This window comes from Heterodontus francisci, chromosome 43 (assembly GCF_036365525.1).
Source record: "Heterodontus francisci isolate sHetFra1 chromosome 43, sHetFra1.hap1, whole genome shotgun sequence".
NCBI lineage: Eukaryota > Metazoa > Chordata > Chondrichthyes > Heterodontiformes > Heterodontidae > Heterodontus > Heterodontus francisci.
Genome location: NC_090413.1, coordinates 18,834,726 through 18,860,346, shown reverse-complemented (window position 1 = coordinate 18,860,346; position 25,621 = coordinate 18,834,726). Strand labels below are relative to the sequence as shown.

At 47.5% G+C, this 25,621-nt stretch overlaps 2 protein-coding genes across 11 annotated transcripts in view; one reads left to right on the top strand and one right to left on the bottom strand.

Moving 5' to 3' along the window:
* The window catches only part of LOC137355668 (podocan-like), a 157,712-nt gene that overhangs the window by 56,066 nt on the left and 76,025 nt on the right, over positions 1-25,621 (top strand). The window lies entirely within an intron of this gene.
* Positions 935-9,112, bottom strand: nfil3-6 (nuclear factor, interleukin 3 regulated, member 6). 5 transcript variants are annotated; one of them, XM_068021051.1, is made up of 2 exons: positions 9,020-9,112; positions 935-2,478 (listed from the first exon to the last, which is right to left on the bottom strand). In XM_068021051.1, exon 2 carries the CDS (start codon positions 2,433-2,435, stop codon positions 1,137-1,139), a length of 1,299 nt encoding a protein of 432 aa, XP_067877152.1. In that variant the 5' UTR covers positions 2,436-2,478; positions 9,020-9,112; the 3' UTR covers positions 935-1,136. The 5 variants fall into 5 exon arrangements, with proteins under 5 accessions (XP_067877152.1, XP_067877150.1, XP_067877147.1 ...); XM_068021049.1 differs by lacking the exon at positions 9,020-9,112 and adding an exon at positions 5,038-5,203; XM_068021046.1 differs by lacking the exon at positions 9,020-9,112 and adding an exon at positions 5,073-5,201.

Here is a 25,621-nt window from a genome sequence, read left to right as displayed (position 1 = left end):
TGAGATTGTAATAGGCTCGACTTCACTGGGGCCTGAGCTGCTTGGATTAGTCCACACTTAATAGGTTTTTCATTTTAATTTATGCCACGTGTTAGATGTGAAAATGTTACCTTGGTCTGATTTTGTCATATTTGGTGAAAAATACTGTTAACCCTTACCTTCCTAAATGAACAAGCTCCGTGCAGTTAAACAGTGAATAATCCTTGTCCTGTTAACAGTAACATTTATTTCCTGTACGCTTGGTGGCATTTAGATGAAAGTAATTAGAATGATTGTTTGGCAAAAAGTGTATAGATGACAAAATTTAGACAAATGACCAAGGCCCCTTGAGGCTGAAATGAAGGGGAGAAAAGATGAAGTAAGTCTAGTCGTTAATGATTAGTTTGTAAGGTAATGCTAATATAAGGGCAATTTCTCTGGTTTTCTGTTTGAATGACTCTGCATCTCTATTTGTTATTTTTGTACCTCTCCTTTAACAGCTCTTTTCTTCAGCAAGTTTTGACCTTCAGGATGGTATTCGTGCCGCTTCTCTGCACTTCACCCGGAGGGGTTGACCTTTGTGGGTGCCGGCAGACTCTCCTGCATCGCAGCCATTCTTCCTGGTGTGAGCGGCGGGCTATTCGACTCTGTGGGCGGGTGGGGGCGAGTGGGCATCACAGCTGAGTCCAGTCTTGTTCTCAGCCAACCTTCTAACAGGATAGCAAACAGGCATGGGAGCCCTGAGCTGAGTAGTCCATGGCCACTGTGGTTAACTGTAGTTGCTGCCCTAGATCAGATCAGCTAACTCAATACTGACTGGGAGATCAAAATTGAGACCTTTAAGTGTGTGTGGCTCCTTTGCACATCAGGCAATGCCTTTCACTAAGCCATCAAGGATGGAAGCCACTGGGCTGTCTAAAAGATGTTTTTAGACATGAAGAACTTCCATTTCCTGAACAGTTTTGAAAGTGTTTATTACAATGACAATGATCAGTTAGAAAATAAAGTAAAAATATATTTACACGCATTTTAAATCCATTCACAACATCAACATTAAATATTTGCACAGACTCAGATATTTGCAAATAACTTAACTACTTAGTGAAAAGCAAACCAAGATTTAAAAAAAATGTACAAGTTACCAAAGGCCATCCCTCTTAATTCAGATTGGAGTACATTTGCTGAGAAAACATCTTCTTCAGCTGTGCCACCTCGGCTGAAAGAGAAGCAAGCTGATTCTTAAGGACACTGTTTTCTGATTTGAAGGTGGAGACCTCTTTCAGAGTGTTCTTTGGATAGCCTGGAGCTCCCTGGGCATTGAAGTGGACAGCTTCCTGCATGTAACTACAGTTCAGACCACTTTTGCTCTCATCTGGTAAGAGTCCAACATGAGCTCTCCAAGCAGATGGAACCAACCCAGCACCAACCCCTCTGTCTGACTGAGGCATCAAAGTGTTCGTGTAACATCCATGCTGTTGCTCAGTGACTGGGCGGAGGGGCTGCTCAGGGGCAGCTCTGCCATAGTTGCCCACCTGGATCACCTTTACCTTCACATCGACCTCGGTATTTTCTTCCACTCCAGCTCCAATCTTAAATCGAAGTTTGTGGGGCAAACTCTTGACCATATCTGTTAGTTCTAGGGACCTTGCCGGCTTAATGGTCTCACTTGGATATGTTCTCCCAATGTCTACCTCTATGTCACTGTTGGAGGACAGTTGGGTTTCAAAGTGGTCATCGTGATTTGGAGAGAATTTGCCTTGGTCGCTCAAGTGGTCATCAAAGAAGACAGGGCTTCCAATATTGGAGCTTCCAGGTGTAGAGATACCAGAGTCTTCAGACACCACACAGGACTCCTGTTGTTCCACCCCAAGTTCAGCCCCAAACTGCTGATTATTGGGTGGAAAACTCTTACTGTCCACAGGCTGTATGACGTAACCATTGTCAGATCTGGGCAGAAAAGCTGGCTGGATGCCAGTAATGCAACGGAGAGGCTGTGGATTGTTTTGGACAGCCGGGGGCTCGGAGGGATCCTTAATGAGGCCAAACCTGAACTTTAGGGCCAAGAGCTCAGCCTTCAGGCGGGCATTTTCTTCCAGCAGGGCAATGACCCGCTGTTCAAGGACCATGTCGTTGACCCGCCGTTTCTCTCGGGACCTCTTGGCCGCCTCATTGTTCTTCTTGCGCTTGTCCCAGTAGCTGTTGTCTTTCTTTTCATCCGGGATGAACTCTCGTTTTCTCCGGCTCATGGAGTTGGTGCCATTTTGTTTGATCGGCCTCGTGCCCAGCAGGGATCGGGCCAGGAGACTGTTGGTGGTGAGCAGCGACACGGCTTCATCGGCGAAGGACAGGCGCGGAGCGCACAGGTCCAGTGCGCGAGGAGGTTGCGTTAGATCCTGGAGGTGGTCAGCCTTCGGTTCCCTTACCTCCTGGAATGACTCAGCTACAGACATGTTCATGGAACCGATTGCTTCCAACAGAAAATTTCAGCAGTAACGTGACCTGTTAAAATAAGAAATAGAAACAGTGCATCGTCAGTTTGTTTGAATGTTAATTATACATTGCTGCCTTAGGACCAGCTCACTGGGAGAATATTGGACTTTCAACTAATAAAACCCTTTGGTGTTGGGGCTGCCACCTCAAGTGGCTATCAGAGCCAAGGGGGGCAGGGTGGGGAGGGGGTGTTAGTTTGACAATTCTCCATTGGGCAGCCTGCAGATAGGCTGTGTTCCAACCTTGTCCAGCACAAAAGCAGGAACACTGCCTCCTGTGAACAGAATTATTGACTGAAAAAGGCAAGGAACTGAGACATAATGACTTGGTTGAAGCCACGAGACCAACATGGGGACACTCGAGGTGGGCGGTGTCTGTCTTCCTCCTGTTGCTATGGGTCCCAAAACAATTCAAAGCATAAAATGCAAAGACAAGTCCTGTTTTCAACCTTGATGTTATCTTCTGGGAGCTCAGTGTGATAAGATAATGGCCCTAAATTTGCCAGTAAAATAACAGCAAGCTTAATGGTGCTTACCGTTATTAATGTATAAATAACCCAGCAGTTTGTGAGCGGGGGCGAGATACACCATTAGTTGCGAATTGCCACTGGTTGCTGGAGGATTGACGCCAGTCCGCCATTAGCCTCGCAAAGAACGGAATCCCGCCATCAATTTCCCTGCAGGTCTCAGGAAATTGTTGGATTTGTGCCTAAATATGAATTATACTCACTGCTGAAAGGTAGGGCTGGTACTTAATAACGTAAGGACACTTTTAATGGGGAGATTTACGTACCCTGTAATGCCACTCCATCTCTCCAGCCTGGAAAGAGAACTGATGAAACTGTGAAGTCTCATTCTTTAAGCAAGTAAATTGTCCTTAGAGGTTTTTAAAATATAAAATGGATTTTTCTTCAATTAATTTTCCTGTCATTTATTTAATTTTTCATTCCCTCCACCTCTCAATCTGATTTGACTCTAATTCACCCTAATTCCTCTGTTTCTTCCTCAATCAGTAAATCTCATGGGTTAAGGAGATGCACTGTTGGTTTTGCCATTCACTAAGGTCCCAGATACCCCAACTTCCTCGTCAGACTGTTGTCAGCTCAAACTTCCAGCAATTACAGCAAAAAATATTTGCACTGAGGGTGATGGGCTGAAGGGCTAAGTTCAGAAGCCTTCGCGGTCTAGTCAGCACAAAACGATACTAAACAATAATCATTTCTGTCGAGAGTATGTTGAAATCCTTGTGTGTGTGTGTTGCAATGATCAGTCATAACACCAGCCCTGTTCTTAACTGTACAGCATTGTTTGTTTTATAACTTAAGGGCGACCTGCCATTTAAAACTCCCCTTGCCACACCTGCCGGTTTGAGTGAACTCAACAACAACTTATATTTATATAGCGCCTGTAACATAATAAAACATCCCAAGGCACTGCACAGGAGCATATTAAAGCAAAATTTGACACCAAGCCATATACCGAGACATTAGGGCAGATGACCAATAGTTTGGACAAAGAGGTAGGTTTTAAGGAGTGCCTTAAGGGAAGAAAGAGAGGTGGAAAGTCGGAGAGGTTTAGGGAGGGAATTCCAGAGCTTGGGCCCCAGGCAACTGAAAGCACAGCCGCCAAAGATGCAGCGACTAAAATCAGGGATGCACGAGAGGCCAGACTTGGAGGAGCGTATCGCGGAGGGTTGTGGGGCTGGGGGAGATTACTGAAATAGGGAGGGGGCAAGGCCATGGAGGGATTTGGAAACAAGGATGAGAATTTTAAAAATCGAGGCCACCTCACCATTTTTACCTATGGCATAAGTCAATTTATCAGCACTGAGCCAAATCAGCCACTGACTCCATTAATATTGTAGTAAATACGGTAATAGATTCGAATCATATTAGAGTAAATACTGTAATGGATCCAAGTATTATAGTAAATTCTTGTAAATGATTATTAACAGGGGTTAGGGGTCACGTGGAACATTAACATTGAAAGCTTTTTACAACACCCCACCCCCCAGTGTATTCACTGTTTAATAGTAGCAATCGGGTTGGTTAATGGGACACTTTATCACATTATAGGATTTAATGCCTACCAGCAAGCCCTACTAAACTGGCTCACTGTGGAGGTTTGAGCTCTTTGTGAATATTTGATGAGAAATCCGCCCAGGGTTGTGTAATAGAGCCATTTGTCCCACAGCACACTGTCCTGGTGCCTCATTAGCACACTAAACTCAACCTTTAAGGAGATTTAGTGTCACATTCAAGTGTGGGAAACATTCTTACAAGGGGCAACATCAAGTTATGATTTACCTCAAACTCGCTTCCTGTTCAAAAAATGAGTTAGAAGACATTCAAAAAAAAAATCACAAACTGCCCACGTTCAGTCTCACACACATTCCAAAGTTTGAAGTTGCTTAAAGTCCCACTTCTATATTTACATCGCTTAATTCAACATTTCAGATCATTCAGCCTGAGTGCAAAATGGATTCTGAAGTCCTTCAGGAGTAAAACATACACAATATTTACTGTTGAGTCTCCCCTTGTTTTATTTAAACTGCAGCAGCAAAACTCACAGCACGAGCCATTCACGCTTCCAGCAAGAAAGTACCTTAAGTCTCTCTGCAGCTCCAAATATGAGTTTCTTCTTCCTCGAAAGCAGATCTGTTCTGTCAGCAGGAGCTGGGTTATCTAAACTGTTGCAATAATTTTTTTTAAAGTGTTACCCAACCCTCTAAGGAACTCCTCCCAGTGCTGGCAAATTCAAGCCTCTCTCCTCCCCTCCTTGCACTATTTCTGTAGCTTCACTCCTGCCCTTTTTACAGCTTGTTTTTTTCCACTGTTCACTGATCTGGAAATACTTTAGTACAGCCGCCAGGACTCATGTTAGTTTGCAATCAATCTCACCACCCCCTGCCCCTTCCCCAGCCTGCTCACTTTCCTTTTAATCATTCCTGTAAGCTTTTATTTCTTGAACAATCAACACCCCACCCACCAACCAAAAAAAAACTTTAAAAAAAATCCCTACAGTAGCTTTAGTACTGGGGCTGCAGAGAGAAATCCTGTGCATGCGTTTTAACAGATCCTTTGTCATTTAGGAATTTGTGGAGAGTCTAAAATTAGGTTCAAACTGAAAATCTGCCAAGCACTGTTATTCCTCCTGATAGTTTTCCCATTCCTTTCTGAAGGACTCTTGCTGGGACATTCCCATTGATTTCTCACGTTCTTTCCTGTGAAAGCATGGGCAGTGGCAGTCCTCAGCTGTTTGACCACGGGGGGCCTCACACTGATGCCCAATCTCGCCTTTCGCCAACATACCTTCCCAGCAGGGATCATGATGATGAAGAGCAGCTGATTTTGTTGGCCAGTCCTAGTCCAGAGGCACTGAGGCGAATTGTCAAGATGGCCTCTGGGCTGAGATCCTGCAGCTCAGCAAAAACTGGAGAACAAGCCAGGGGAAAACAAAATACTATTTGTGAGAAAAGTCCCTTCTGCGTGTATGACTTTTCTATATGGGGGCGAATCATTCCACAAATGAATCGGAGGAAGACTGCACATGTTTAAAAGGCCTGGGCCACTTTGTACCCAGTGAATGGGGTCGCCCACCTCTAAGGCAGCTCACTGAATTTCTTAATTGAGCTTAAAGTTGGCACAGGAGACTCAGCCATGGGCAGCACTCTCATCTCTTCAGCCCCAAAGTTTGTGGGTTCGAGTTCTACTCGAGACTTGAACATGTAATCTGGGTTGACATTTTCGGGCAGTACTGAGGGAGTGTTGTTAAACCAAGGCCTTGTCTGTCCTCTTGTTGGTGTAAAAGATACGAAGAGCAGGGGTGTTCTGCCTGGTGCTCTGGCCAATAATTATCCCTCAACCTCATTGCTTGTTTGTGGGAACTTACTGTACGCAAATTGGCAACTGCATTTCCTACATTACGCAACAGTATAATTATAATTACAAAACTTCAAAATTACTTAAATGTCTATAAAACGATTTGGGATGTCCTGAGGTCATGAAAGATGTGGAGAAGATGTTTTCACTCATGGGGCAATGCCTCCATTTAAAAATTCTCATCCTTGTTTTCAAATTCCTCCATGGCCTCACCCCCTCCTTACCCCTCTTTAGCTCTGTAAAGTCCTACAGACTATGTGATATTTGCCCTCCTGTAATTCTGGCCCCTTGAGCGTCCCTGATTTTAATCGCTCCACCATTGGTGGCCATATCTTCAGCTGCCTGGGACCTGAGGTTTCAGGAAGTGCATCCTTTGGCATATTTACATCTGCATTCATTCAGCTGTTGAGAACGCCTGTGGTTAATTGTCCATTTACAGTGCTGTTCTGGTGTCATTGATGTTGAAGCTATGGTTCAGTGTCAAAGTAATGATGATATTAAAAGTCCTGGAGATGGTGACATTTTGGTTACGTGTTCCAGTGTTGGTAAATTAACCTCCCTAATATTCCTCCTTGTTCATTATTGAATCATTCAACATGTTATAAATATACATAAACTGTCTTGACAAACAAAGTGTTGTTGTACATAACCACACTCCCTGTCCCCCGACCAAAGGCTGAGTCCCAAGGAACAGTGTGATGTGTCTACTGTCTCGACACATCAGACTGAGACTCACACATGGTGCACTTACTCAGGTTGGGACTGTTGCTCTTTACCCCACTGACCTAATCAGGGGACACATTCTGTGCAGAGACACCAAGAGCTGCCACGTGTACCAAGTCCTGCCATTCTGCGTACAAAATCCCAGAGGCTGTGGTTCCTGAGCAGCCTTGAGCGAGAATGAATTGCTTGTCCTAAATATAGTCCATTGACAGTATGCAGCTAAATATATACAACTTAACAGACATCTTCCATTTTTCAGACCAAGCTTGGAGACAGTAAAACTATTGCCACTGTCTCCAGGCTGCACACAGTTAGAAACTGAGCCCACACTGCCTGCTGCCTTGATCCAAATATTGACAAAAGAATATAATATCATTCAGCTCCAAAGACCCAGCGCTACTGAATTAAAGAAAGCAAACCAAGCACTTGGGTTCATTTCTATAGGGGTAGCATCGAAAAGCAGAGAGGTTAAGTCAAACATGTATCGAACATTGTTTAGACCACACATGGAGCACTGTCCTGCTCTCCACATTTTAAAAATGCACTGGAGAAGGTGCAAAAAAGATTCACACGGACAATACTAGACCTGAAAGGATATACTTATCAGGAAAGAGCAGAACAGGCTAAGGCTCTTTCCTCTAGATAAAAAGACGGCTGAAGGGTGACCCTGTTAGAAAGCTTTAAGATTATGAAAGGGTTTGATAGAGCAGACTTAGAGCAAATGTTTCTGCTGGTGTGCTCATCAAAACTAGGGGCCATTAATATAAGATAGTCACCAATAAATCCAGTAGGGAATTCAGGAGAAACATCTTTACCCAGAGGGTGATTAGAATGTGGAATTTGCTAGCACGTGGAGTAGTTGAGGTGACTAGCTTAGATGCATTTAAGGGGATGCTAGATAAACACATGAGGGAGAAAAGGCTAGAAGGATAGGCTGATAGGGTTAGCCGACGATGGGTGAGAGGAGGCTCATGTGGAACATAAATCACCAGAATAGACCGGCTGGGCCAAATGGCCTGTTTCGGTGCTGTACGTTCTATGTCATTATATTTATCCTTAAAAACAATATCAATCCAAACTGACTCATAATGAACAATCTCACTTTCTCGTTCTCTAACTTTATCTTGGTGTCTCTCTCATTCTCTATCTCTGCATCTCTCATTACCTCAGTCTCACTTTCTTCCTCACATTTACTTGCTCATGCTGTCGCAGTTGATTACCCTCTCGTTTTCAGTCTCATTTATCTTTCCTGTTTCACTCTCAGCCTACTTTCGTTCCCTTTTTTGTTCCTCTCTCTCTCACTCACTCTCAGCTTCACCAACACGTACATCGCACCATGGGCTGTTGCTGAGGGACTGAGTTAAACTCTGGATGTGTTGCAGAGGGAAAGGTGCTGTAAGGCTTTTCTAACCGTGAATGACCGTAAATAACTGGGTGCTACATAAAGGCTGGGGCCTCACCGCAATATCTCACAGCCCTCGGTTTAAAGCCAGGTGCAAGCCCTTAACATAGCTGGCAATCTTCATGCCCCCCCCCCCCCCCCCCAAAAAAACCCCCACAAAGTTCTTTTCTGGCAACCTGTTCAGGAACACAAAGAGTTAACCTCTACCTGCCCCTTAACCAGAATGAATTTATTTTAAAGGCATTTTTTGAAATGCTTACTAAGTCTGCACAGAAAAAAAAATTCCAATCAGCCCCCATCACTTGAAGCTCCCACTTTTGTGACACAAGCCAAATGCTGCGGGTCGTAGCTTTAAAAAAGAAACCAGGTTTGCTTGAGGTGAGAGTCTGTTTTATATATATATATATATATAATGGACCCACCCCCCCCCCACTGCCCCAGGCCCCCCACTCCCCATCCCAGAGGAGCTCAGTGAAGTCAACACTGACTAAATCAGAAACGACTTGAGAATCTGCCCACTGAGTTTTCAGACAAAAGAGACTTACCCCAGATCAACACTTACATCCTCCCTCCTGGCTTTGGCAGACTGGCTCGATTTAAGTCTTTCTTGATAGTATCCAGATTACAGTGTGTAATCTATGTGCTCTCTCCCTCACTCTGAGCTGCCGCCTCTCCGCCAGCCTCCTATTTGTGCAGTTGCCCCGCTCAGAGTCAGTCGATTGTCGCGGTGGGGAGGGGAGAGAGAGTGTCACCTGAGACAACCCTGAGCCCTCAATCCCTCTTTTCTGATCCCAACCAGGATGCGCTGTAGCCTTGGCAACGGCATCCCCTTGGCAACCAAGGTATGTGTGTGAGAACAAGAGTGTGTCAACCCCCAGCTCGCCATGGCAACTCATGACGTCAAAGAAGACAGAAATCGCCTTGGCAATTTGCAGATGTTATTGTGCCGCAGATCTGCCTCAGTAAATCTGGGCAAATGTGTTTGTAAATAGATAGATGGGGTCTTAGACTGTTCTGCATTATCAAATCTGCATCACTCTTGCTGGTAATTCCTTAACCCTCTTATCGAATTCACATATATCTCATTTATTCCAATGAAGTGGGTGAACAGCAGCATCCGTGCACACGACGATCAGAATATAGACAGACTCATTTATATCTAGCAAGATGTCACATTGAACCAATTTGTCACATTCTGGCAGGCTGGGAGCTGAGTCACAACAATGGTTTCTACATGTGTGTTGATGACACGTTCTCATCACAGCTATAATTAGGGGAGCTATGCAATCCTGTCAGGTCTAAATCTTGGATATGCATTCTGAACTCTGTAGAGTTCAGATCTCTCAATCAGGGCCCCCAATTCTGCATTGATTGTCCTACACTGCGGCTATTACTCTTGCTGACTTACATTGGCTCCCGTACTAGTGACGCCTCAATTTTAAAATTCTCATCCCCCTTTTCAAATCCTTGCCCGTCCCTGTCTCTGTAATGTCCTCCAAGCATCCAACCCTCCCAGATCTCTGCACTCCTCCAATTCAGGCCTGATGTGCATCCTCAATTTTTACCACTCCACCATTGGCCTTCAGCTGCCTGGGCCCTAATTTCTGCAAATGCCTCCCCAAACCTCTCTGCCACTCTACCTCTCCCTCCTTCTTTAAGACGCTCCTTAAAGTCTACCTCTTTGACCAAGCTTTTGGTCACCTGTCCTAATATCTCCCTGTATGGCTCCGCGTCTAATTTTGTTTGATAGCGCCCCTGTAAAGCGTCTTGGGATGTTTTTAGTACATTAAAGGCGCTATATGAATGCAAGTTGCAGTAGCTGCTATTGTATATCTGCAGTAAGGCTGACAACCTTCATCAGTTATGGCTACACTGGGAGGCACCTTAGATGATGGGCGCCCCAGTATCTCAATGTGTAACTGTGCTGCCTTGTGCTGTACAGTGACTCACTATCCCCCACCTGCCCCTCCCTCACCCACCAAACTCAGCCCCGCTCTCCCCACCCCTCCCCCACTCACCAACCTCAGCCTCGCTCCCCCCACCCCTCCCCCACTCACCAACCTCAGCCCTGCTCTCCCCACCCCTCCCCCACTCACCAACCTCAGCCCCGCTCTCCCCACCCCTCCCCCACTCACCAACCTCAGCCTCGCTCCCCCTGCCCCTCTCCCACTCACCAACCTCAGCCCTGCTCTCCCCACCCCTCCCCCACTCACCAACTTCAGCACCGCTTTCCCCACCACTCCCCCACTCACCAACCTCAGCCCCACTTTCCCCACCACTCCCCCACTCACCAACCTCAGCCTTGCTCTCCCCACCCCTCCCCCACTCACCAACCTCAGCCCCGCTTTCCCCACCACTCCCCCACTCACCAACCTCAGCCTCGCTCCCCCCACCCCTCCCCCACTCACCAACCTCAGCCCCGCTCTTCCCACCCCTCCCCCACTCACCAACCTCAGCCTCGCTCCCCCCACCCCTCCCCCACTCACCAACCTCAGCCCCGCTCTCCGCACCACTCCCCCACTCACCAACTTCAGCCCCGCTTTCCCCACCACTCCCCCACTCACCAACCTCAGCCTTGCTCTCCCCACCCCTCCCCCACTCACCAACCTCAGCCCCGCTTTCCCCACCACTCCCCCACTCACCAACCTCAGCCCCGCTTTCCCCACCACTCCCCCACTCACCAACCTCAGCCCCGCTCTCTCCCCCACTCACCAACCTCAGCCTCCCCCCCCTGCCCCTCCCCCACTCACCAACCTCAGCCCCGCTCTCCCCATCCCTCCCCCACTCACCAACCTCAGCCCCGCTTTCCCCACCACTCCCCCACTCACCAACCCCAGCCCCGCTCTCCCTACCCCTCCCCCACTCACCAACCTCAGCCCTGCTCTCCCACCGCTCCCCCACTCACCAACCTCAGCCCTGCTCTCCCCCACTCACCAACCTCAGCCTTGCTCTCCCTGCCCCTCCCCCACTCACCAACCTCAGCCCCGCTCTCCCCACCCCACCCAGGGGAACTCTGGGGAATTCCTCCTGAAGTAATGCCCCTGGAATCCATACTGACCCTTGACACATCCCATAGCCAAATTAACCAACCCATCTACCCTTCCTGATGCACTGCAATAGCTCCTCATTTAAGTAATCATAGAATTACATAGAACGTACAGCACGGAAACAGGCCATTCAGCCCAGCTGCTCCCTACTGAAGTTCATGCACCACGTGAGCCTCCTCACCACCCTACTTTATCCAATACACCCCTTTAATGGACTGTAGTGCTCCCTCACTTCTCATTTCTAAAGATTCAATATCAGAGAAACACAGTTTACTCATATTTCTGATTATCGGAGCCTTGTGTTGGGACACAGGGCTGCACACTTCCTTATTCTTAGAACAGGGCATTGTTTCATCAACTATTACACTGACTGTGCTTGACACTGTTTTTCAGAATGTTTCGCAAGAGTTGTCCCTGTGCTCCACAGTGTGGCCCATGTGCTAGTGAACTGGGTGCATATATTAGACTGCGGGGAACAGCTGGGCAAGGGGTCAGCAGAGATGCCCCCCACCCCCCCACACACCGTGAAGTCCCGCTATCCCCCTCGGCCGCCGGTGGAAGCTGAGATGACCTCCCAGAGCGAAAGAAAAGGAAAGACTTGCATTTATATCGTGCCTTTCACGAGACACTGTGCAAATGTAATGTTGGCCACACTCTCAGCTCTGAGCCAGAGGGTCGTGGGTGGAAGCCACACTCTAGAGTCTTGACCACAAAATCGCCATACTGAAGGAGTGCTGCACTGTCGGAGGTGCCATCTATCCAATGAGAGGTTAAACCAAAGCTCCCCCTCTGGTAGAACATAAAAGATCCCATGGCACAGTTCCGAAGAGGATCGGAGTGGGGGGGAGAATTCTCCCTGATGTCCTGGTTAATACTTACACCTCAGCCAGTATCACTAAAACGGATTATTTGGTCATTTATCTCAGTGCTGTTTGTGGGAGCTTGCTGTGCGCAAACTGGCTGCCGCATTTGCTACAACAGTGACTGCACTTCAACAGGAGTTCATTGGCGGTAAAGCGCTTTGGGCTGTTCATGAAAGGCGCACGTCCTTTCTGTCTTTAAGCCTGTCTGTCTTGTGTTATGCATGACTGGTGCCTGCAGATGAGTTGGACAGAAAACTGGATGGAGAGACCAGTGTCGGGGAGAGGAGTCTCAGCTCAGCCCCACCCCAGGACCATTGAAAATTGCCAGAGAGGTGGAAGGAACATGGCCGCCTCGAGGGTCACTGGGTATTTTAGCCAGGTGGAGGTCAAGTGATGTCTGGGTCCCAGACCCTTCGAACCTGCCTTTTAACTTGCTGTACAAACAGGAACCTGCTGCTCGGCTGCACAGGAGATGTGTGTTTGTTGCAACATTGGGCAATAGGTCTCTTGGCGGTCGACTGGGTTTTTTTGATCAGCCATCAGTCAATCAGTGCTGGAAATGTGCTGTGCCTCCCCATTAATAATTCAAAGCTGCTATTATTATCAAGTTATGCAAATCCCTTTGCGATATGAATTTGCATACTTCAAAGCAAATATGGATTCTAGATTTTTAACTTTCTAACCCAGTGCGATCTGGCTTCACATTTTCTTCAATCTACTACTACACAGGCTGGGGTTCTGCTCTTTGGGCAATGGGTTCCAGTTTGAAAAGGACTGCCCCCTTCCCCACTGACCTTTCATCTCCTATCGTAGCCACTTACCCATTTTCCTGCATTAGGGGCCATTTCTCACATGCAGCGGGCAGCCAAGTGCCAGGGGGTGAGTCCACCAGCTCGAAGGTGGGCATCTCAACCGTGCTGCGACACCAGGAGAGGAGGCCAGGGCTCGGAACAGGGCAGAAGCACCTGGAGATGGCACAGAGGCCGAGACCAAGGTCTTCAGTGGGTAATCGTTGGTCCCTAAATGGAGGGCGAGGAGGCCAGTGCAAAGCCCTCTCCCTCCACTGAGGGGCCTTTACGATTGCTTCTTCAGAGCCTACTGTCATCTTCCGCCTGGCACCGGCGTTTAGTGGGACAGGTGGGACAGAAACTCACCTGGGGCCCAGGGCCTGACCCACTGCCACTTTCACTGAGGTAGCAAGGAAGCAAAAGACAGCTGCAATAAAGACCGCAAGTGCTGGAAATACTCAGCAGGTGTGGCAGCATCTGTGAAGAGAGAAACAGAGTTAACGTTTCTGGTCTGTGACCTTTCATCAGAACTGGCAAAAGGCTGTAGTGTGCCTAATCGGAAGGTGAGATGCTGTTCCTCGAGCTTGTGTTGAGCTTCACTGGAACATTGCAGCAGACCGAGGACAGAGATGTGAGCATGAGAGCAGGAGGGTGCGTTGAAATGGCAAGTGACTGGAAGCCTGGGGTCATGCTTGCGGACTGAGCGGAGGCGTTCCGCGAAGCGGTCACCCAATCTGCGTTTGGTTTCCCCAATGTAGAAGCAACTGCATTGGGAGCAGCAAATACAGTATACTAAATTGAAGAAAGTACAAGTAAATCACTGCTTCACCTGGAAGGAGTGTTCGAGAACTTGGATGGTGAGGAGGGAGGAGGTGATGGGGCAGGTATTACACATTCTACGATTGCATGGGAAGGTGCTGTGGGTAGGGGACGAGGTTTTGGGGGTGAATGAGGAATGGACCAGGGTGTTGCAGAGGGAATGATCCCTTCACAATGCTGACAGGGGAGGGGAGGGGAAGATGTGTTTGGTGATGATATCACACTGGAGGTGGCAGAAATGGCGGAGGATGATCCTTTGAATGTGGAGGCTGGTGGAGTGAAAAGTGAGGACAAGGGGAACCCTGTTGCAGTTCTGGGAAGGAGGGGAAGGGGTGAGGATAGAAGTGCAGGAAATGGGTCAGACATGGTTGAGGGCCCTGTCAACCACAGTGTGGGGGAATCCTCGGTTGAGGAAAAAGAAAGATGCAATCTAGCTGGGGTGGGAGAATGAGATAGCGGGAGGCCTCACTGCCTGAATGTTTCTTCACTCTCCGTCATGACCCAAACACAGTATCTGATTGTGATGCTGGTGGAGAATCCAGCCCATACTCTTTACAGCTCTCTTCCGATGCTTCTGTGGGCGAAGATGATACCTCCCACAGTACATTTGGGACATCACAATGGCTGCCCATTCAACAAAATCCAACTGGGCTCCTGCTCGTCACTGCTGTCCACTTACCCACTCCTGCCAGGGTGAGTACATGGCATCAGGTGAGCATCACACTGGTTGTGACACTCTCCACTGTCTAATGGCTTGCCGGCAATCACTGTCCAAGCTTACATATGATGAGTGAACACTTGAGGTCTCAGTGAACTTCTGGTACAGCTAGTTGGGTGAATGCCTTTCCATGAGTTTATTGGTAGCTGCCCTGTTGTGGCACTGACCAATCAGACCAGAAGATCCCAAGTTCAATCCTCAGCCAGTGCTGAATGAGTTGCTCTTAGTCAATTGGCTTCAGTGTCTTTAAGTTAGGGCGGGGGGGTTGTGGAATTCATCCCGATGTGCTGCTGCCAACCCTTGCTAGGAATTGAGCTTTTGTGGATGTTCAGTGGGAACAAGATCAGGCTTACCTGTGATTCCTTCCATGGTCGAATAGGCCATTGGTTAGCCTTACTCAAGAAGGGCTACCAAAATGTGATTGGGGTCTGTGGAAATGTACCTACTATGGGAGCAAAGGGGAGGGGAGTGGGGGGATTGACATGTTTATATGTTCAACTGAGATATTAGGATGCTCTGTGTATCTTACCCTTACTCTGACCTGTATATTGGAGATGGGAACAAACTTGGCTCTGGGTCAGGTTTTTGGTTCAAGCCCACAGCACACAACCTGGCACTGTGGCGTAGGAGTGCTGCACTGTCAGCAGGGCCATCCTTTAGGAAAGAACATGGGAGTGGGACTATCTGAAAGAGGTGGTAGAGACAGGAACCCTCACAACATTTAAGTATTTAGATGAGCACTTGAAACGCCATAGCATACAAGACTACGGGCCAAGTGCTGGAAAATGGGATTAGAATAGATAGGTGCTCGATGGCCTGCACGGACACGATGGGCCGAAGAGCCTGTTTCTGTGCTGTATGACTCTATGAAAGCGGCAGCACAGGCAAAGTGGGCTGAAAGGCCAGCTTCTGTGTTGGATCATTCTATGCTTCCATCTATCTCTTCTACAAGAAAGAAAGACCTGTCTTTATACAGTGCTTTTCGCGTTCTCAGGACATCTTTACAGCCAATGAAGTACTTCTGAAGTGTAGTCTCTGCTGTAATGTAATGCTGCTTGCTCAGTTCCATGCACTGATCCACAGCAGAGCTGGAAGAAGAGTAGTGAGTCTTGGCCAACATTCCTCCCTCAGACAATACCAGGGAGAAGCAATTGCTTGGCCATTTGTCTCTTTGCCTTTTATGGACTCCTGCCTGTGCAACAGGGGCTGCTGCGTTTGGCCATGTCGCAACAGTCACAATCCTTCAAAGAAATTCATTCTATGGTAATTGGCTCCTCAGGGATGTGTTCAGGAGCTGTAAAAACTGTTGATTTTACATTTTTGTTGTTGCCTCGCAAGATGTTGATAGTCACACAACTCCAATGAAGCAGTGTGGGTGCTGAAAGAGATTTTTATAAAGTCCATCTCATCAAAACTGTGTCCTTACAAAACCTCTCTTGGTCTGACTGATAATGCCCTCAGTTTGTACTCATACTGAAACCCCAGCTGCTGCTCAGTGATGTACCTCTTTATAGTACCATAATTCAGTCAGGCAGTCTCTTCTGCTATTAATACCAGGCTGCTCATATCTCTGGGGCTTCATCTGAAGCCAGTGTGCCTGTCAAATATTAAAACATGGCACTCAATATTCACTGCCAGTTGCCGACCACAACTAAAACTTACATTTATATAGCGCCTAGTAAACCATCCTGCTTCACAGGAGAGTTATCAGGCGAAAATTGACGTCAAGACAAAGGAGATTTTGGCGGTAGGATTTTGCCCTTTTGTTTGGGACCCCGATGTTGGGCTCAAATGAGAGTCACAACCCCGCATTGAGTGGGGAATAGCCACCCAGCAGTGATTTCCCCCGAACTAGCCAATTAGTAGCCAGTAGGGCAGGCTTGGGGGAGCTCCCGAAGCAGGAGAGCCAATAGGAGGCCCTCCAGCACTGAAAAAGCAACAGGCTGTCTTTTGAGGCATCCTCTCTCCAACCTGTTAAACTTGATGACTCAGTACTCCACCATGTTGAACACCACTTGGAGGAAGCACTGAGGGTGGCAAGGACACAAAATGTACTCTGGGTGGGGGACTTCAATGTCCATCACCAAGAGTGGCTCGGTAGCACCACTACTGACCGAGCTGGCCGAGTCCTAAAGGACATAGCTGCTAGACTGGGTCTGCGGCAGGTGGTGGGGGAACCAACATGAGGGAAAAACATACTCGACCTCGTCCTCACCAATCTGCCTGCCGCAGATGCTTCTGTCCATGACTGTATTGGTAGGAGTGACCACCGCACAGTCCTTGTGGAGATGAAGTCCCGCCTTCACATTGAGGATACCGTCCATCGTGTTGTGTGGCACTATCACCGTGCTAAATGGGATAGATTTCGAACAGATCTAGCAATGCAAAACTGGGCATCCATGAGGCGCTGTGGGCCATCAGCAGCAGCAGAATTGTACTAAACCACAATCTGTAACCTCATGGCCCGGCATATCCCCCACTCTACCATTACCATCAAGCCAGGAGACCAACCCTGGTTCAATGAAGAGTGCAGGAGGGCATGCCAGGAGCAGCACCAGGCATACCAACCTGGTGAAGCTACAACACAGGACTATCTGCGTGCCAAACTGCGTAAGCAGCATGCGATAGACAGAGCTAAGCGATCCCATAACCAACGGATCAGATCTAAGCTCTGCAGTCCTGCCACATCCAGCCGTGAATGGTGGTGGACAATTAAACAACTAACTGGAGGAGGTGGCTCCACAAATATCCCCATCCTCAGTGATGGGGGAGCCCAGCACATCAGTGCTAAAGAAAAGGCTGAAGCATTTGCAACAATCTTCAGCCAGAAGTGCCGAGTTGATGATCCATCTCGGCCTCCTCCTGAAGTCCCCACAGATGCCAGACTTCAGCCAATTCGATTCAAGAAACTAGCCAAGCTGTTCCAGTAGAGCTACAACACTGGCATCTACCCGGCAATGTGGAAAATTACCCAGCTATGTCCTGTACACAAAAAGCAGGACAAGTCCAAGCCGGCCAATTACCACCCCATCAGCCTACTCTCAATCATCAGTAAAGTGATGGAAGGTGTCATCAACAATGCCATCAAGCAGCACTTGCTTAGCAATAACCTGCTCAGTGACGTTCAGTTTGGTTTCCGCCAGGGCCACTCAGCTCCTGACCTCATTACAGCCTTGGTTCAAACATGTACAAAAGGGCCGAACTCAAGAGGTGAGGTGAGAGTGACTGCCCTTGACATCAAGGCAGCATTTGACTGAGTATGGCATCAAGCAAAACTGAGGTCAATGGGAATCAGGGGGAAAACCCTCCATTGGCTGGAGTCATACCTAGTGCAAAGGAAGATGGTTGTGGTTGTTGGAGGTCAATCATCTGAGCTCCAGGACATCACTGCAGGAGTTCCTCAGGGTAGTGTCCTAGACCCAACCATCTTCAGCTGCTTCATCAATGACCTTCCTTCAATCATAAGGTCAGAAGTGGGGATGTTCGCTGATGATTGCACAATGTTCAGCACCATTCGTGACTCCTCAGATACTGAAGCAGTCCGTGTAGAAATGCAGCAAGACCTGGACAATATCCAGGCTTGGGCTGATAAGTGGCAAGTAACATTCGCGCCACACAAGTGCCAGGCAATGACCACCTCCAACAAGACAGAATCTAACCATCTCCGCTTGACATTCAACGTCATTACCATCGCTGAATTCCCCACTATCAACATCCTAGGGGCTACCATTGACCAGAAACTGAACTGGAGTAGCCGTATAAATACCGTGGCTACAAGAGCAGGTCAGAGGATAGGAATCCTGCAGCGAGTATCTCACCTCCTGACTCCCCAAAGCCTGTCCACCATCTACAAGGCACAAGTCAGGATTGTGATGGAATACTCTCCACTTGCCTGGATGGGTGCAGCTCCAACAACACTCAAGAAGCTCGACACCATCCAGGACAAAGCAGCCTGCTTGATTAGCACCCCATCTACAAACATTCACTCCCTCCACCACCGAAGCACAGTGGCAGCAGTGTGTACCATCTACAAGATGCACTGCAGCAATGCACCAAGGCTCCTTAGACAGCACCTTCCGAACCCGCGACCTCTACCAACAAGAAGGACAAGGGCAGCAAATGCATGGGAACACCACCACCTGCAAGTTCCCCTCCAAGTCACACACCATCCTGACTTGGAACTATATCGCCGTTCCTTCACTGTCGCTGGGTCAAAATCCTGGAACTCCCTTCCTAACAGCACTGTGGGTGTACCTACCCCACATGGACTGCAGCGGTTCATGAAAGCAGCTCACCACCACCTTCTCAAGGGCAATTAGGGATGGGCAATAAATGCTGGCCTAGCCAGCGACGCCCACATCCCTGAATGAATAAAATAAAAACTTGTAAATAAAAAAAAATGCCCTCAGCTTCCTGGCTACCATTGTGGAGGGGTTCTGATGAAAGGTCATCGACCTGAAACGTTAACTCTGTTTTTCCTTCCCGCAGGTGCTGCCTGAGTGTTCCCAGCATTTTCTGTTTTTGTTTCCGATTTCTAGCATCTGCAGTATTTTGCTTTTGTATGGAGGATGCAGAGTTCTGAGAGGAGATTGTGGGGCTGGAGGAGGTTACACAAATAGAGAGAATCGAGGCCACAAAAGGACTTAAACCCAATGCTGAGAGGCATTGGAGAACCAGGAGGCAATGTTGCAAGCCCAGCGTGGTAGTTGAACAGGAAATGGTGTAGAATAGGATACGGCAGGCAGAGCTATGGATGAAGTTTACGGAGGCTAAGGCATGACAGGCCAGCCAGGAGAACATGAGATTTGTCGACAGAAGCATGGATGAGGGTTTCAACAGCAGGGACTAGACGGAAATGCTGGTGTTGAATCCATTGTCTTCCCCAGTTTGACTGCCCTCTGAGTGTACAAAAAACAAAGAACAGTACAGCACAGGAACAGGCCATTCGGCCCTCCAAGCCTGCGCCGATCTTGATGCCTACCCAAACTAAAACCTTCTCCACCTCCGGGGACTGTATCCCTCTATTCCCATCCTATTCACGTATTTGTCAAGATGCCTCTTAAACGTCGCTATCGTACCTGCTTCCACCACCTCCCCCGGCAGCAAGTTCCAGGCACTCACCACCCTCTGTGTAAAGAACTTGCCTCGCACATCCCCTCTAAACTTTGCCCCTCGCACCTTAAACCTATGCCCCCTAGTAACTGACTCTTCCACCCTGGGAAAAAGCTTCTGACTATCCACTCTGTCCATGCCGCTCATAACTTTGTAAACCTCTATCATGTCACCCCTCCACCTCCGTCGTTCCAGTGAAAACAATCCGAGTTTATCCAACCTCTCCTCATGGCGAATGCCCTCCAGACCGTAGTGACAGTAATGACAGTACCAGGTTAATGCAGTGCTGTGCCGCTAGCAAAATCAACAGGAGTGGCTCAGAAAGGAGGCAAATTGGGTCAAATCTTTTTGTGCAAAGTAGCAGGTGACTGGGGCCTCCTTTGATAGGCTCATGATTAGATACATCCTGTGGGAAGGGACTAAAATGTATGGGGGAGCTGGGTGGGGCAGAGGGTTCGAACCGGACCTTTTATCCATCCCCCCCCGGGATATATGTTCAAACCCAGCTCCAAACTGATGCAATGCAATGCCCTCTCCACCTCCTGACTGTAATGGGCATCTGTAAAATATGATCCAGCCCGGGGATACGGAAATGCCACATTGGTGGAGTGTGGAATCCTTCCTTGATAATTGGACTGAGGCACGTCTTGTTTTTTTTTCTCACAATGCCGAATTTCCATTAAGGGAAGTTGGCGCTTGATAAAACAAGTCATAGAGTCATAATGGCTCAGAAGGAGGCCATTCAGCCCATCGAGTCCATACTGGCTCTCTGTAGAGCAATCTGCTCAGTCCCACTCCCCTGCAAGTTTATTTCCCTCAAGTGCCCATCCAATTTCCTAGTGAGATCACTGATGATCTCTATGCAACCTACTAGGAGCTACAATGCGTGAGGAATCAAGAGTGATCGTGCTCTCTCCTTGATCAGTTTGGATGCCTCTAACCCGCCTTCCAGGCGTGCAGCCCAGGACTGTCTCTCATCTGCCTCTCTCTCACTCAGAAGGCGCATGGGACGGCGAAAGAGAGAAAACGCAGCAGCCGCCAGGGAGACCTTTACCAAGGGTGGGACTGAGGCTAATGCTGAGACCTCGATGGGGAAATGTGCCATTCTCAGAACTAACTTCCCTCGCCTTCTAACAAATCACAAAAAAATCGCAGAAAAGAGAACCATTCTAGAAAAGTTTCACAAGTTGAGTAGGGTTGTGGCAGGGGTTGAAGGGGTGGGTGGGTGATGTGGAGGAGGGGAGGTAGGATCCGGGGGGGGTGGGGAGCAGGGCGAACTCGACAAAACAAGCGAACAGATATAGTTGCAGCATATTAGGAAATATCGAAATACGCATAAGACAAAAACCACATGGAAAGGAAATGAAACAAGAACTGGGGCCCTGCATGCAGGACGATTACAGCTTTACAGTAACAAGCGTTGACTCATGTGTTGCAGCAGCTGGCCAGGGACAGTAACACCGTTCTGCTCCAGTTAGCAGAGGGCTCAGGTGAAAGTAGGACACACTGGGCAGCAGTTTGTTTCTAGAATTCTCTGCTCTTTAAAGCAGACGATGCAAATGAAGAGCAGTGCAACCTTTTGCCTCAACGATTACCTCAGATTCAAGCACAGCCCAACAATCAAATGTAGAGTAAAGCCATCCGACACTGCTCCCACAATAGACCCCCGTGCTAGCTGCAAGAAAGCTTACCCTGTGCCACTGTGACATTACTAGTGCCAGGGTGGGAGCAGTTTGGTATTGTGGGCCCCATGCCAGGTAGGACCAGTTTCCCTGAGGAGATAATCAGTGAGGCCAATAATGCCGAGTGGCAAAAGTATTCCGTACTGAACCATACTGGACAGAATTCCAATACACCCTTCCCACTGACGCCCAATATATAGACATCCCAATCCAGGCCACCATGCATGGGAATGTTGGAGTCTTTTTGAAAGTGTTCCTGCCTGTTAACACATCCAACACTGAAGAGCATGAAGAAAATGTAGACTAAACAAGTATCAAAGACACACAGTCGCTAAACATCCCAACCAATCCATTTCATTATCAACGTCACTAAAATTTGAAACATTGAGTCCTGCCATGTGTTCAATAGCAGCCACTGCCCAGTGAAACATACCACTGGGACTGCAAGATTGCTGCCCTGCGAACACATTATCCTGTACTCAGTGAACTTGGCCAATGTGATGAGAGACTGCGGCTCTATGCACCTTTACTATCTTGAACCCAGTGAACTTTATAAACAGGATTGAGAGTTTCCCACCCTATGCATTCCCAGCAGCACAAACTCAGGGAACCGTACCACCAACAGAGCTGAGCGTTTCCAACTCTCGTGAATTTTTAGCAGGGTCCACTCAGTGACCCGCAGTGTCGGTAATGAGAGTCCGGTCCCATAGAGCTGTCACTAACTGCACTCAATGACCCTCTGCTTTGTCCGATTATCAGACTGCATGGGGTTGGACTGCTTGTACCATTGGACTAACATCTCAAGCGTATCCTTCCAATAGGGATTGCCCTGAAGTGCATTCCTTTCTGCTCAAATGGGTAAATTGCAGCAGAGAACTGCAGAACTACAGCAGGACTCGGCATTTATCCCATTAGCTTTTCTTTTTGGCAGTTGAATATTAGACAGTACTTTACACACATCCTGCAATATGAAGACAAGAGGATGATTGATAATCGCTCACCTGCTGATTCCATATATACCCAGGAGCCACATCGAATGCATAACAACCACAGAACCACATTTTGGTTTGACAGTAAAGAAGTAATGACTTGCATTTTTATAGCGTCTTTCATGATCGATATCCCAAAGTGCTTTACACCAATGAAGCACTTAAAAAAAATATAGTCACTGTTGTAATGTAAAAGACACAGCAGCTGATTTGCGCACAGCAAGCTCCCACATACAGCAATGTGATAATGACCTGATCTGTTTCTACTGATGGTAGTTGAGGTATAGATATTGGTGAGGACACCAAGAAAAACACTACTGCTCCTCTTCAAGATAGTGGCATGGGTAATCGTTCACAGCCACCTGAGAGGACAGACAAGACCTCAGTTTAACATCTCACCTGAAAGATGACACCTCCATAATGCAGCACTCTACATCAATCTAGATTTTGTGTTCCAATCTCTGGAGTGGACTTGAACCTATGCTCAACTGAGTCATGGCTAACAGATGGATACTGCTAATTAAGGACAGCAAGTTGTCAGCTTGGCTCCATTAGTAGCACCCCCTACCCCTGGTCAGAACTTAATCTTGACCAATACTCCGGTGTGGTACTGTGGAACTGCTGCACTATCAGAGGTGTCATCATCGGAGGAGACTTTAAACCCTGTATATCTCTTCAGATGGACTTTAAAGATTTGTTCTCTGTTTGAAGAACAAGGAGAGCTGTCCTGGCCAAAACTCTTCCCTCAACCATCCCCGCTAAAATAGATTGACTGGTCATTCATCTCAGTGTTGCTGGATATCAAGCTTACCTGCACCATAACAGTCACTGCACTTCAGATTAGTGCAGTGTGTGTGTCTGGTGTCAGCTGTGGCTTAGTTGGTAGCACTCTCACTTCTGAGTCAGATGGTTGTAGAATCAAGTCCCACTTCAGCTCAAAGAAAATTAAGACTGAGACTCCAGTGCAATACTGAGGGAGTCAGAGGTGATGTCTTTCAGATGAGACATTAAACTGAAGCCCTGACTGCTCCCTTGGGTGGATTTATAAAAGGTTCCATGGTGCTATTTTGAAGAAGAGCAGGGGTGTTGTTCAACATCACAAAAACAGATTATCTGGTCATTATCGCATTGCTGTTTGTGACATCTTGCGTTTCCTACAATAGCAACAGTGACTGAACTCAGAAGTACCTCATTGGCTGTGAAGTGCTTTGTGACATCTGGTGGGTTGTGAAAGATGCTATATAAATGCGACAAGGTGCTAAATACATGTGGTAGTTATGAGATAACTCGTAAAAAGAATGTTAGAATCACTGAACAGCTCAGAACTTGGGAAATCCAAAAACGTGTAAATGTATAGCACTTTTGTAGTAAAACATCCTGACGTGTTTCACAGGAATGTTATAAAGCAAAATTAGACACAGCCATATGAGGAGAGATTAAGGCAGTTCTGACAGGAAGTGCAAAGGGTCCTCTTAAAATCAGAGCACTTATGATATTAGTATAAGACAGAGAGATTGACTAAACACAGATTCTTTCCTGGAACTACTACCTGCTGGTCATTATTTATTAATAATTTAAGCTCAGCAAATAACTCCTCGCTCCCAATCTGTTGTCAGAATCCCAACCTTGTGAACTTTTAGCAACTTGTACCCAGTGAACCTCAGTAATGGAAATGAGTTCTGCTCTGTGTACTTTTAGCAACCTGCACTCAGTGACCCCATATATGAACTGAGGGTCTCCTGACCCCTGACCCACACCCATAGCAACCTGCACTCAGTGACCCCAATAAAAGAACAGAGGCTCTCTTGCACCTTGATCTGTTTTTCTCTCGTAATACGTGCAGGAGTGCTCTTCCCGGCTCCACGTTAATACTGCAGGCGGCTGCTCAAACCACCTCCTGATCGTCCTCTCCCCATTCCCCATCATCCTCCCTCCTCAGTGCATCTCCTTCCCATTTAACCGCCCATGTGAGGGCTGCAGCCAGCAAAGCAGAGGCAGCTCATCATTTTCACTTAAATGAGGCCTGAGGCCCAACCTGCCCCACACCCATGACAATTCCATTTGCAGAAGAGATTCCTGATTTCTAGGCTTGCAGCCAGTAGGCCTGATTAATTCTACACTTATGAACTTTCATCCTGCTTATATCAACATGCACATTCTCATTGCTCTTATCTGAATCCTCCACAACTTATCAAAGTGGTTAAAGTAGCTTACAGTGTTCTAAAAAAAAAACACAGCCTCAGCGGTAATCTGTATAAAGTTACAGGAATTGATTTTATTTGCAGTCAAACACTTTGGTTGTAAACGTACTGATGACTTCTATTTTCAGGCTATTTGGAGAAGCGCACAGTTAGGGTTCTCCGGGACTGGCATCTCCAGGAATTTAAGATTAATTTCCAGAACACTGCTGAGTGGAAAAACCCAGGAGAAAAATCATGGCGACATTCAGAGAATTGTGCATTTTTTTCATTGTCTTTGAACACTTTATTAGTTATAAAGATTTTGGAGATGGGCATAAAAGGCTGTTTGACAGACAGCCAAGAATCATCGAATGGCTTTCTGCAGTGTGGGAAGGTGGTACGCTGTGAGAATTGACATGTCAACCAATGACATACACCAGGGGATGGGGCGGATAGAGGTGAGAGGTCACATGATGAAACCTCCAGGAATACGTCCAACCCGAGTTGGCAACTCTATCCGTCAGTGAATCATGCAGCTGAACTTAGAAACTGTACCATGCTCTGAAATTGTTCATTAGTGGGAAACTCATAGCTCACTCCACATCGGGTGCCTACCCAGCGATCTGTCGCACCATATTGTGTTGTATTTACCAACTTTAAACTTCAACAACCAGTTTAGATTCTGAACTTTGCAGTTCCTTCCCTCCCTCGGTCTGAAATCCCAAAAAAAAATTCTGCAGTTGTTCAACTCTCAGATGAAGGACAAAGTAAACAATACACACAAACGTCCCTCCCTCCCTGGGTGCAGCTAAACATACACTAAATTCAACAACAACAATCTGCATTTATATAGCACCTTCAACATTCAAAAAATATCCCAAGGTGCCCCACAGAGGCACAATCAGAAATAAATGGTTATTGAGCCAACGAAGGAGATAATGGGAGGAGT

Excerpts from the sequence above, each read along its gene's own strand:
- nfil3-6 (XM_068021051.1), bottom strand. The coding sequence starts at position 2,435 with ATGAACATGTCTGTAGCTGAGTCATTCCAGGAGGTAAGGGAACCGAAG.